The 14,607-nt window shown below is 43.6% G+C and overlaps 1 protein-coding gene across 1 annotated transcript in view; it reads right to left on the bottom strand.

The window, feature by feature from the left end:
• Positions 1-2,147: 2,147 nt before the first annotated feature.
• Positions 2,148-14,607, bottom strand: part of LOC141777071 (potassium/sodium hyperpolarization-activated cyclic nucleotide-gated channel 2-like) — a 41,029-nt gene continuing 28,569 nt past the window's right edge. The window contains exons 5-8 of the mRNA XM_074651008.1: positions 11,396-11,542; positions 9,963-10,203; positions 9,701-9,865; positions 2,148-8,208 (exon numbers count right to left, since the gene is read on the bottom strand). Coding sequence (XP_074507109.1) covers positions 7,256-8,208; positions 9,701-9,865; positions 9,963-10,203; positions 11,396-11,542 — 1,506 coding nt within the window. The 3' untranslated portion in view covers positions 2,148-7,255. The remainder of the gene's footprint in view (positions 8,209-9,700; positions 9,866-9,962; positions 10,204-11,395; positions 11,543-14,607) is intronic.

Consider the following 14,607-nt stretch of genomic DNA (forward strand, 5'->3'; position numbering starts at 1 on the left):
ATCTTGCAGATGCCATTAGGAGCACCGTAGGACACAGAGGCACAGGATTTTTTTTCAGATTACCTGTCTCATGCACTACTGTCAGGATATAGTGACTGTTCATATTTGCTCCATTTTTACCCACTGTGGCTTTAACTATACAAAACAATCATAACACAGTTGGATGTACAGTATATGTATAGTGGTTAAAAAATGTTGCCAATAAATGACCAGAGGTTGTACATACACACGTATGCTAATCATAAATTCTTGGATTACTGGACTCTTTGCCATTTTGATGTATGTGTGCAGTAAGTGTGCCACTGAATGGCGGACTGAATTACAGCCGGGTTGGAGACACGTGATTTATAGGCCATGTGTCCTTGGGTGAAGGCTGCATTGATCACTCAGAGGAACATCTCTCTTCTTCTTTTTTTCTCAACGAGGAATAAAAGTCAAACAAACCCCCTCAGGGACCACAGATAAGAGGACCAACAAATGAAATTTAAATAAGATGACATAGCTTGTGGAGGATCACGTGACCCTTCCCTCCTGTCTCACACTGTGTGTTTTTCTCTTGATCATTTAGGCCTGACGCACTTCTCACATCCTCCCCAGCCCACTGTCCAGCAACTGTGATATTACTGAGGCCGCCTGCGGCTGTAAGATGATTTACTGTATCCCTCTCTCTCTCTCTCTCTCTCTCTCTCTCTCTCTCTCTCTCTCTCTCTCTCTCTCTCTCTCTCTCTCTTTCTGTGTCTTGCTCACTGACTCATTCATGGACTCAGAGCTTGGACCAAATGCTAATCCTGGCATTCAGATGTGAGCTGTGCTCTCTAGATGCTCCCTGGTTCAGGCAGACGTGGCCGAAGCGGCTTCAGCAGAGAGGAAAATGTTAGGGCAGCATCTATCTTCTTTCCATACACACACACTCATAGAGTTTCCTGTGCACATCCACACCTGCAAATGTTACAACAAAAACAAACCACACCTGTGCTCATGAATCACAGTTGCTGAATATGCATGATTTTGCTGGGGGGAAAAAACCCGGGGGACACAAATGTTTAGCTTCTAATGGGAAGTTTTGCGTCCAGTCAAGGAGCGGCGCGAGGGGAAGGAGATGGATGGGAGGGGGGACGAGGATCCCAGTAAGCAGCTAAATAAGCAAATTGCCCTCTAGAGGTAAACCTTGGGGGTAGTGCGGGAGATGCTGATATGATTAATTGAAGTAGGACAGCCAGGGACACAGTAGAGGTCCGGCACTGCAGAGGAAACCAGGTAGAGGACAATCCTCGGCCATATACAGGATGAAACTATATACTCAGACTACATATAGCTTCACTACTTGGTGTAGTATCTGCCTGCAGCCACTACCAGTACATTGCTTCCTCATTGAATTACAATGAAATGGATAGAGAGAGCGAGAAAGAGAGAGAGAGAGAGTGTGTCAATAGAGAGAGAGGACATTATGTCACGCCAAGGTAAAACCACGTACGCGCACTGCGGATGGCCTCACCCACATTTGTACCGGCCGCATGTAGACCTGCAACATGAATGGTGTGAAGCTCTGTGTCGAAACCTCACCTTGCATGTGATTTTAATCTTTCTATCTCAGTGTGCCATGCATAATCACTGAGGATCCAGACAGCAGTGTGTGTGTGTGTGTGTGTGAGGGAGAAAGGAAATAGGAACGGGTGGTTGCTGCTCCCAGGCTGCCAGAGGAGTGTGTCCTTGGACTGCCCTCATCTCTGACGCACACACCCACCCACCCTTTCACACACACACACACATACACTCCTGCCACTGGTTCATTTACTCTCTCTCCGTATCAGACAAATACAAAACTAGGGCTTGCATGTCCACGCACGCGCTCTTAGGTACAGGAATAAACACACTTGCTGTGCTGTGTGTGTTCACGTACACACAGACACAGTGGAAAGCTCTTAGACTGAGCTCAGACATCTCATCAGGGATGCAGCAGAGCCCCTGTCTGCAGAGAGAGAGAGAGAGAGAGCGAGAGAGAGAGAGAGATCTCATCTGATGTGGGGAAGAATGATGGTGGAGGGGTTGCTGGCTGATTTACAAGGTTGAGGTGTGTGCATTAAATGTTCCACAGCGTGGCGACCAAACAAAGACACGCCGATGAATAAAAAGTCCACACACAGATGTTAAGTATGCCAATGCGCTCATCTTTTTATTGCACAACAATGTATCGTCTTTTTACGAACGCTTAAACGACATTGCCACTGACTGACAGACCAGCTTATTGAGAGAGACCAGGGTGTGGCTCTGTGTTCTCGGGCCAGCAGAGGTGGTGGACAAGACAGCCTTTTTGGACGCAGGCTCAAATCAGCCCCCCCGTCAGCCGCCAGCTGTGCATCTCAGTCTGAAAGGACTGGACGGCGACAAATATCGCCAGCATCCCAAGTTAAACCCCCCTTGATCCTTTTTAGATCGTTTTGGAAGCGCTGCGGCTCGGCCCGGGGAGCTGATTTGTCCCCGGATTGTAGACATCAACTTAGACAGAGCTGGAGTTCTGAAATACTTATTCGTTAAGAGCAGAAGCAGAGCACAGCCTGAGATGGTTGCAGATTGACCTCCAGAGAGAGAGAAAGAGAGAGAGAGGACACGTGCTGTGTCAGATATCTGTGCTGTTGTCTACATGGTGCTGGTAGAGTGTGTCTGGATGCCCACACCGAGCTGCTCGTGCAGGCTGTGGAATGCTACTAAGTCTAGGGATGTGCCTTTTCTAGGAGCATTACAGTGTTTTTTAGAACAAGTGGAGTCGTGACCGTGTAACACTTTTCCAGCTTGTGCTGGCGTCTCTCTCAGCCTCACATGGTGGGTTTCAAACCCCTAAAATGGCATCATATTCTCAAGTGGGACCAACATTATAGAAGGAAAGGCACAGGAACACACACACGCACACACAAACTCAAGCACACAATTACACAGAGTCCTGAAGCAGAGAGAAGGCTTAGGTAAGCTAAGCAGGCTACAGTAGCTACGACACAAAGGTTTAACTGTTAGACTAAATAAAATCATTGTACAGTAGTTGGTACACAATAATGTCTACGTTTGAAGGTCCCACTAAGAATCGCACACAGAACTCTGCTTAGATAAGAAAAATACAAGCATGCACTCTGCTGTTATCTGTCAAGTAACTCGACCAGGGAGTTGTGACTGCTGTGGCTCGTGAGCCAAAATCAGCCTTGGAGAGATCTTTTTTCTTTTTTTTTTTTTTGTAATGGCAAACCAGATCAGTGTGCAACCAGTATCAGAGTTTAAAGACCTGTGCAACATTATGGTTTGAGAGGGTTTCCAGCATGTCTAGTTTTGTTCCTGTGTTTCTATTGTGCAGGCATCTCCACAGTTTTATTTTCTTTTTTTGGCACTGCGCAGCGAGCAGGTCATCTAAGCTAACGTCTAGACTGCCGATATCCACCAGAAGCCTATCAGAGCTCACCCTCTCACTGTAGAAAATGTTTCTTATACAGGAGGTCGTGGTAAAACACAAACAATGTGCCCCACATCTCTGTGTATACCATATGTACAGAACATGAAAGTACAGAGTACAGCGCGCATGGTGTTGGAAGGCTCAAACCAACAAAAATGTGCAATTTTGTGTTTCCCCAAATCAGGGAAAATTATATATACTGACATTGTCATTTTAATTCAGCAATACTAGTCATCTAATGTTTTTTTTTTTTGTTTTTTTTTTACATATATTGCAAGTTGAAAATAAAAACACATATTTGCATTTTTACAGGCACATACATACCACAAAAATAGACTATGTGGAAACTAGATATACTAGGCACAAGGTATATACAGTCCGTGTGCATGGGGCACATTGCAAAAAACAATAACCAAACAAAACATAAATCAAAAGACACTTTTACAAACAAAAAAAGAATACCCTGATTTGCTAACATATCAACACCAAGGCATTCAGTACCCTTAATATCTGGTACAGCGAGAATGAGAGGTTTGAAACTTAGATACTCTCAATACTTGTCAGTCAGTGTCAAACATGTATGAGGGATTTCAGTCCCACTTCACAGCAAGGTCCAGGAGAGGAACCGTTAAACAATCGCACTTTGAACCCCCCGTCATCAGGCAAATACAGCGCCATATCTCACACACACACGACCCGACGGCGGCGGCGGCCGGAAGCCGACTGAATGAACACACTTGTGACACAAGACAGACAGCTGACGGAAGTATGTGCTTGGCCGGGGCTGTATCGGACTCATGGCTGAGGGTTGAAACAGAGTGATCAAAGTGTCTGGTACGCCATCCTTTGAGTGGGAGTGGATTACACACTACAGCATCCTACTGGATGGATGCAATGAAGCAGAGACGGTGCCTGATATTGCCTGAAACATTAGCTCTTTAACTCTCCCTCCCATCTTGCTTTTACTGACTGTGGAGTCATTCAAATAATATCAGCACAGTCCTGATAGCAGCTTAATAGGGCAAACTCTGGTATTAGCACAAAGGAATATAGGGAAGAGGACCAATTGATTGCACTGGAACAGTATTGAAGCACACAACAGCTATTGACTCAAATGGACTTGATTCATTCACAATCGTGTTTTGGCATGTACCTTTCCCATAGGAAAAAAAAAGCAATACAAAGTTTCCGTGTTGCAGCACTGTGACCCGGGTATGACAATGAACGAGGTTTAGAGCATGATGAAATGCAAAGGGGAAATGTGGCTGCTCTACATTACAGTGACAATGAGCCAGGGGTTTATATAATGAAGCCCTTGGATGAAAACAATCACTTACACCTTGTTTCAAGATTTAAACAGCTCTCAAGTGATCAAAACAAAACGGCAGCGAGTTTTGTTAATAACAATCCGAGGGTTACGACTCCACTCGATAGATCCTCGCATTTCTGGGCCAATCAAAATTCAAGGGGAATCTTTCAGCGCGGTTAAATCAACACGTTGATTATGGGAGGATGGAGAAGTCTACATAAATCAATGGACAGCCTAGCTGCGGCGATCAATACATCTCTCTGAAAAGGTAGCAAACCTGAGTGAAATGTCCATCGCATCGACTTTACAGTTTGGCTCCTGACCGATGCTCGGAGCTGAAAAAGTTAGGACGCGGATGTTTGTTTAACACATTGAATCAGCTGCCTGTTTTCTTTCCCAATTGGATTCACTTGTCGTCCTTTACAGTTTAACCAGATAATGGGTCGGGGAGAAGTACCGCACCCGTTTTTTAAGAGAATAGAGCATCGATTTTCATTTTGATTAGAAGGTCGAAGTGCATCACACAAGGTGCTTAAACTGAATGTCCTCAGTGCTCGCTTTGGACCGAGGAGTTCAAAGTGGTCACGACTCGCTCTTGTTCACGCCGGCCTCAATAAATGAACTTAAAAGACGGATCCTCTTGTGATAGATCTGGGGATAGGGTGCGGGGGGGAAGAGGGGGGGGGTAACATACAGGTTAAATACAGCAACGTCCTACCCAGAGAAGCATCATCAAACCTAAAAAGATCACACAGACAGACACTCAGCAACACATACGGCAATGCCCACAACCCCCTTGCATCATAAAAGCCTCTTTAAACCTCCGTCCCTTGATATTTACATGGCAGTTTATATCTGATTAGCTGTCTTCCTTCTCGTATGGCATACATTCAGCAAGAGAAGGCTTTTAGCTTCAACAGGATCAGGATATTTAAAACAAAGCCTCAACCCCAATCCCCAAAATTTGAACAATAGATTTGTTTTGTCGAAATGTCGAGACATTCGTGGGAGTTTTGGGGGCACGTAGAGACTTCCATATGGAGCAAAGAGTTTTTACAAGTGAGGCATTTGTGCCCCATATTGCCCGTTCAATCTTACAATTTAATATCTTCAAATGGGCTTTAAAGTGACGTTTTGGAGGATCTGACTTGCTGAACTGAAAGCGTGGATTCATCCTGTGACTCTGAACCAGTTTGTCCCGTCTGTTTTGTACGAAAAATGACACTCTCATTCCCACCCGACATTTTTGGTTAAGGTAACAACATGGTCACTGGATTACAATACTTCAAGTGAAGCCACAATAGCTGCTGGATTCTTTAAGATTTCACATTAAAAAGAAAACGAAAGGAAAACTTTCCTGTACAGCATATGTATAGATATTTATATTCATATATATTTTTATATATAGGCGGGGTAGAGTATTGCAGAATTATATTGCATGTGTTAATCAATAAACCTAGACAAAAACAAGCAAGTATACAGTATGGGTTGTTCACAAATGTTTCCTTGTCGATAAAGCTCAGATTATTTAACCACCTTTGCCTTCAGGGTTACAATCAGTGCGCCGACCAAAGCTGCTGACCGCCTCCCCAGATGTTTTCGTGAAAACAGGTCAGCATGTCGAACCAACCGCGCTTGACGAAGCAAGTGTAGAGCGTGTGTGAGTCCATTCTCTGAAAATAGAACCGAAACGTACCGACAAACTCACGCGCACAAACTTACACCCACATATATACATACACACGAACCAAATATATGGCTTCTAACGTTGAATCAAGGCAGTTAAATAAATGGCATTTTCTTCTATGTTTCTTTTTTAGTTGATACAGACACAACCAGACTTTGTGTTCGAGCTCAACTTTGGTTTGGGTAGATACAATGAATATAATATCCCTCCGTACTTTTTTCACCAACTATGTACACATCGATGTAAGATCGACCAGCGGTCTAAAACACTATTTTCACTACTATTTTTAAACAATATGAAGAGCAATGTGTTCTTTTGCTACGACAGCTTATACGGAAAAAATTACACTCAAAACACTTTTTGAACGCTTAAAATGTCATTGTCATTTGACCTCAAGTCCCTGATTTTCATTTTTAAGTCCAGCTCCTGCTAGATTGCATTGCATGGATTCTACACAGTATGCAATAGTTACATGAATCATACGTTTCTTCATATCTTTACAGTAAAGACAGCGATATACAGTAGGTGTTTGGAAGCAGAGTGTAAGGGGTGATACTAAGACTAAAGGTGCTGGCGCAGTAGACTAGACCAGTTCAACCTTAAGTTATACTAGTTTAATTGTATAGACTCCTCCTAGCCAAAGTTTCTCAAGACTTTGAGTTGCTCTTTTTCCTTCCGCTGACACCAGCGCACAGTGCATCCTGGTCGAATGACTGGTGGCGCTGGCGGTAGCTGATTGGTCATTTAGCAGGCTGACAGATCAGCTGGACTGACCTAAAACAAACTCCTACAAAAAAGGCCTCGTTCCTGAACTCTACCAGGGTCACAAGTTGGAAGACAGCCGGGATCTGGCAGAGTCTAGCTCTGGAAGGCTGACAATTGAATCTTTCTTGGGAACTCCAGAGTCTGGAGGTCCTGATCCAGCAGCTGCTGCTACTACTGCCCCCATTCCAGCAGGTCCACCGGGAGGGGTTGTGGAGGCAAAGGCCACCCTTTGTTGAGCTCCTGACGATCTCACCACCCCTGAGGGCCCTGGCAGGTTGGGGTGAGAGGGCTGAGGGGGACCGATGGAGTTGTTGGAGGTGCGGGTGGATTGTGGGGGGCTGGGGACTGCAGAGGCAGCTTGTTGTGTTCCCTCCTGGGGGAGCGAAAGCTGGGAGGCAGACATGACCCGGGTGTCATGGCTCAAGCTACCTGTATGAAGGGAGTGGGTGCTCTTGTGTGAGGCAGGCCTCTGCTGGGTCTGTGTGGGGCTGGGTGCATGATGCTGTACTAGGGACAACTGGGAACCAGAGGGTCCTGCGCTCGCCATGTACTGGAAAGTCCGTCCTGAAGCTGCGAGCGGGCTTTGGACGGGCGGGCTGGAGATTGCAGATCCGAACGACCCTCCGAGCGTCTGAGGGGGTTGAGACTGAAGAGGAGACATGGAGACCGGGCTGGCCAGGTTCTGCATCACCTGGAACCTTCGCACCATGCGAGGAGACTGCAGAGTCCCTGGACCCACCAGGGAACTCGCCATTTGAGGACAAAAGCTCATAGCCACAGCCTGCTGGAGAGTGGCGATAGCAGAGCCTGACTGCGCCGGGCCAGGGTGGGCAAAGATACCGCCGATGGAAGGGGTCATCGACATGGCCCGCGGCCGCTGCAGGTCCACCAGCTTCACCATCTCACGGTCGTACTTGACAATCTCCTGGATCATCTCGTTCTCCTGGTTGTTGAAGACGCCAGAGTTGAGATCATGCTGGACCTTGTGCAGCAGGATGGAGTTCTTTTTACCTGCAGAAATAAATAAATGGATTGATTATTAAGGACGGGGCAGAGAGGACGAAAAGCTGAACAAAATGGAAATGGAAACAGGAGGATTTGGAAAGGGAGAACAATATGAGTTAGATATAGCATGTGATGTCCTTCACACCAGGTACATCCTCTAGCAGAAAGAGCCCTGAGGAAAATGGATGTGTCACCCTGTACTCTCATCTACTGTTACAGTGTCCCGTGTCATTTTGAGGGAACAGCACGGCTCATTTTACTGCCTATTTCAACATTAATATTCTGGACACATTTCCTAAGCACAATATTATTTTATTCTCTGTACATGGGGTTCATTTCAGATGTTTTTATATTTAAAAAAGAGCTGTATGCAGAGACTTACAATAATGCAATACAGATGTTACATGCTTTTGTACCGCTACTCACACGTCTGACTGCGTCTCCTGACGTCTAAAACTATCAGCAACTTTTGGTCATGCGGACAAATTATGTATGTCGTTCCTAGAACCTGCAGCGTCTTTGGTGAAAGTGCTTTTAAAGTTTTTGCACTCTCATCTTGGTGTGAGAGTCACTCACACCAAGTCACTTTAAACTAGAGTATTTTAGAAGCATGCACGATTTTAAAAACAGGATTATGGATTATTTGAGCACTGAATGCACATGTCTTGTTACTGAACAACACTGCTAGTTCATTGGTTGATGCAATTTGCTGTTTGTTTGCCGTCTGTTACTTGTTTCTGTTATGATCAATTCAATCAGTCCAAAGGGGCTTATTGGCATGGGAAACATACGTTTACATTAGCAAAGCAACAGTGAACTAAAAATACAAATCTTTTCCTCTCTAGGTTCTATGGTGAAGCGGAGGTTACTCAGGCTAAGCGAAAGACAATGGATGGATGGAAGGTTACTCTGTACACACGACATCTATTGCACGTCTGTGCAATAGACGTCTTATACTAGCTTGTCGGGAAGGAGGCTAAATAACGCTCCAAACTTACGTTAAATTTTGGAGAGGAAAAACTTGCATGGCCATTTTCTCTGGGTACCGACGAGTCTCCCCATTGCAGACATGCCCACCTTATGATAATCACATGCAGTATGGGGCAAGTCATAGTCAAGTCAGCACACTGACACACTGACAGCTGTTGTTGACTGTTGGGCTTGAGCTTCAGCTTATTTTTTTATGCTAAATGCAGTACCTGTGAGGGTTTCTGGACAATATTTGTCATCGATTTGTGTAAATGTATACAGATGTTTACATAAAGCAAACATAATTGCCCACTCCCATGTTGATAAGAGTATTAAATACCTGACAAATCTCCCTTTAAGGTACATTTTGAACAGATAAAAAATGTTATGATTATTTTGCGATTAACTATGGACCATCATGCGATTAATCGCGATACATTTTTTAATCGATTGACAGCCCTAGTTAAATGCAAAATAAAAATGCAACCATATGTCAGCCATTAATCACATGTATGCATGCACTTTTTACCTATGCGGTCTAGACGGTCAATGGCAACAGTCTCGAAGGCGCGTCTCATCATGGGATATTCTTCCAGCACCTCATTGAAGTTGTCAACAGACAGAGAGTAGAGTCGACAGTACGTCTCCGCTCGCACGCTGGCTGTTCGCCGACCCCTCGTTAATAAACAGATCTCTGTGACGAGGAAGGATAAAGTGCATCAGCTTTAAAGAAAAGAAAAAAGAAGCTAAAAATATCACCACCAGAAAAAAAAAACTGAACTGTGACCTACCTCCAAAATAAGAGCCGTCAGAGAGCTTCATTGCCAGAGTGCCTTTAGTGATGACGCTGCAGACTCCATGCTGAATGAAGTACATTTTCTTTCCAATGGTGCCTTCCCTTATGATGTAGTCATGCGGCTGGAACACCTCAAAACGCAGCTTGGTCAACATGGCCGTCACGAAGTACGGCTCTGCGTTGGCAAACAGCGGCATGGATGCCACCAGCTTGCGACAGTTGAAATTTACAATTTCCTAAGAAAAGACACGTTATTTGGTGATAAATATAACTGAAGCACCACACTGCAGTCAAGTGTCTCCTTCTGCATGCATGAATGGTGAGCTCAGGGATTTAAGTATAAAAGTTCATCTTGTGAATATATGTGATAACAAACTACAAAATAAAGGCTAAAAACAAGTGTTTTTTTCGTATTTTCAAGATGTCAAGAACACAAGAAAGGGACTTTCTTAAAAGGGACTGTATGTTACTTTTTACACGTGTAAATCGTTTTTTATTGGCAATGTGTGAACAGGTTGTAACGTAACCTAAAAGAATGAGACCTTTTGCGACTTTCTGGGTTTCCTCTATCAGCCTATAGACTGCTTTTAATGTGAAGAACCCGGACCCGTTTTTCCGGGAAAATCTAAGAGATGTGATGTCATGCGCGTTTGCGAGTGGCCTTAGCTGTAGCTGACGTTTGGTTAGAAATGGAGTCCGCTAATGCATCCACCACAACTCAGACTCCAACACAAACTCCAAGGAAGCACAAAAAAACACAGTTATATCTAGTAAAGCCTGTATTGCAAAACAGGAATGTGACCGATGTCGGGCAAAAACTAATGTTGTGGGAGTGTGTGTGCACGTGGGAAGTGAGGGGTGAAGCAAGAAAGAGAGAGCGGCGGCGAAACAATCCAGCAGCGGAGCAGAAGAGAGTTAGTTTAGCTTTGAGAATATCAAGGAAATGTACAGTAGAAATTGCAGTTTGTGCAGAAATGTGTCTTGTTTCCCTGCTGCAGAGTGACGTGACTGGGCTGCGGAGCGAGTAACGTTATCGACTCCGGCCCAGGAGATCAAAACTACAGTGTCTCCCCTTCGCCTTCTGACCACGGTCGGGAGGTTGAAGCAGGAAAAGTTATCAGCCAGGCCTTGGATTCATGGAAGGATCTTCGTTTGGTAAGCTAACATTACTGCCAAGCATGTGAAATAATACAGTGATGTTGTGGTTTTAGCTTCTAATGTGCCTAATATTCATCAACATGATGCCTGTCAATCACGTTCAGTCTCGTGTGTGTCGCTGGCTGTCGTTGACTTAACGGCCACAGGTGTCACTGTTAACAAGCAATTTCTGATTCTTACGTAGCGTCCCTTTAAGTATCTAAAAACAAAAAAATGATCTTACAGTTAGTCTTCATATGTGGAAAGTCTTTCTGTGCGTTTATGTCTCACCTCTCTGAGGGGCTCGCTGAGTTCTCCCAGAATGCTCTCCTCGTCAAACATCTTGCCCTGGTATCTGTGCTCGTAGTAGTCGTGGATCTTCTGTCGGAAGTCGGATGGCAGCTTATGGAAGGACATATACTGCTCCACTTGTTTGTACTGAGAGGACAGATATAATGTTCTGTTAATGCAGTTCACACAATAATAAGTCTGACAACATCTTGTATACTTTTCTCACTGTAACAATGTTTAATTGTATTTTATTGTCTGTTGAAGGGAAACTCTAGTGTTTTTCTTATTGTCAGAAAAATGAATGAGGAGGATCCCGAACCAACAATGCATTGATCCCACCAACAAGTCCTGTCTGTGTAGTCAAAGCCTGACTCGTCTGTGCCAACAAGCTCCATTGTTGTCCAAAAAAAATATTAAAAACGCATCATTGAGCCACACTGTTGCTCTTAATGACATGTTGCCTCATTGTGATGAAAATGGGCAATGTGGTTTATTTCAACTTAATCCCACAAACACCATCCTGCTGCTGTTAATATCCCACCACAGAACCACATATGTATTCCTCCACAGTTGAAAATATCCCCAAATAATGCATAATTTACTCCTGTTTGAGTAACATTTGCAAAAAACGACAGAGTCCTGCAGTTTGAGGTAATTATTTAGCCTTTTTAAATGAAATTATATTTTAGCTATAAGCGCTATTAGGGGTGTAAAGATACATCGATCTGGATCGATATATCGATTCAATAATCAACGACACAAAAAACATCGATAAATGTCATCATCTGTGTCACCATTTCCGTCCAAGCGCACCTCCTTCCTGAAAAACTCAATAATAAAATTGTCAAATCCTATTTTAGCTGCTTTTTGTGAGTAGTGATTGTGTTTAATGGGCATATAATATTGTCTCATATAAATCACAGGCCCTGAATCAAATCAAAACCATATCTAATCGAAACCCTATATCGTCTTTGTGATATCAGCAAATATCGTATCATTATATAATATATATAATATCGCATCATGATGAAAGAGCTATAGACAGGGTAAAGAAGTAAAAGAAAGTATTGAGAAACAGACACATTCTTGATTTTGTCCCTTTCATGGAATTTGACAATAACAAATATATAGACTATTGGCAGCTTTATCCTTTAAATACACTAACATAAACAAAAATCATTTTAAAAAGATATGAATAAAAGACAAAGTCACCCACCAACCTTGAAAAATATGTGTAAAGTTATGATTCAATTGGTTGCACATGTTTTACACACTTCTGTTTATATACACGGCAGGAATTACAATTCACACACAGATAGTAGTACACAGTATCTTTAGATAAATGTTTGTATGAAGCCACCTCAAATTCACAGCAAAATATATTCTTTGATATGGACATTTATTAAGCCGTTACATGTGTTTTTCAACTACACTGATATCTACACTCAGTTGGCAGTCTAAAGCAACAGCCTGGCAGTAAATCTTCATGAAGGTTATAATGTTCTGTTTATATTGAAACAGTTCTAGAGAGGTGCCTGATTTCAAATTTATGGCCATTTTGGAGGCTGTAGTTCAGGGTGCTCTTCAATTGTATTTTATCCTCACAGGTTTTTCTAATATTTCATCTTGACAGTATAAACACCTCTTATTTTTTGACGCAGTACAATTCAACAGCCACCAAAAGGGATGCAGCTTACAATGAGAATAAACAAGGTGTCTTTCGGGGGATGACGCAACAGCGTTTTACCCGTATATTTCTCCCAGTGAGTCAACAAATACAACACAAAACGGTGCGAGCACATGCCCTTCAGCTGTCCACTGAAATGAACACACTCGCCCTTTTAATCAATGCTACCTAGAAGTTAATCAATGCAAGTGAAGGGTCCAACACGGCAACAGCACAAACAATCAGCTCCTATTGTTGAGATATGCTAATCACAATCCATCCAAAGTGACCACTGAGAAACCAAAACTACGCAGCCGTGGCGAGGGTGATGGTGATGGATGTGGCGGTGAACAGGACAGACGGTAAACTGTGGAGAGAAAAAAAGATTTCTCCTCGTACTTTGCTGTCAGACTGTGTGCACAAGCTCAAATGGAAAGCCTTATAAGATGCACAGCTCCGCCCTGCACCTATAAAGCTGTCCAAAACACAATTTTGGGAGGCAGTGAGTGACAGCTCAGCGGGCAGGAACGTGCTGCGTACAACTCACGACTTTTAAGGGCTGACGTCATCGTCCAAACCGCCTGTCTATCCCATCGGTCCTAAAACTGTGCAGCGGATGAGCGCCACAAAAGTGACATCTCCTGACAATGTTTTCAGCAGGTTTGCTTCAGAGTAGCGAGACCGCCCAACAACTGGTCCCAGTTTCACTTCTGGTGATGTTGCATCCTGTCGGAGGCCCCGAGCTAAAACAACGAGGTCCACCTGCTCACACGCTAAAAGCTCTGGATCCTCAACAGCATCAGATAAACGCCTAAATTGTTTGTACTCTGAGACAGACAGACTGGCTCCAAAAGAGAGACACATTTGGCAAACAAAGATCTCTAGTTGTACATAACTGGATACTTGTGTACACACGGAGAATCCTGCAGTTCAGGGCAATGAAATCCCCACTATCTTGACAGCAATACACTAACCCACAGCTACAAAGCACCCCGCTATAATGTAATTCTACCTGAGACTAAACAGACCTGACCCTGTGTGTACCATTTCATATAACTATGGTCACATTAGCAACCTCAGAATTGACATACAGTGTTTACAGTGCAGTATTACATTTTGTTGCATTGTTTGATTTGATATGAAACTTTAAATGTATTAATTAGTTAAAGAGGTTTGATTTGAGTGTGATTACATTCGCATTAGATGAACTGTGGAGGAACTACAGCGTATTTATGTACAGTCATTCCTTTTTAGGAGACAGAAAGTTAACACAGACTTGAAGAAGGTCTTCATATTTCAAATTTGCTGGCAATGGCTGGCTGGACTCTATGACCCGAAGACATCAGCAGACTCTTGGCATCCTCTGCAGTGATGCTCTGCCAGGTTTGTACTCTCCAGTTCTCGCTTATTTCAGGCACTTTTAAAGTTCAGTCTGGTGTTCAGCAACAGAAACACGTACTCTGGGTTGAGGAACAGTATGTTTGGGAATATTATCCTGGTGCATTGTCCTAAAATTGGGGGAATATAAAAGGCTGCAAGTCCAACA

The sequence above is a fragment of the Sebastes fasciatus genome, chromosome 11 (genome assembly GCF_043250625.1).
Source record: "Sebastes fasciatus isolate fSebFas1 chromosome 11, fSebFas1.pri, whole genome shotgun sequence".
Classification (NCBI taxonomy): Eukaryota; Metazoa; Chordata; class Actinopteri; order Perciformes; family Sebastidae; genus Sebastes; species Sebastes fasciatus.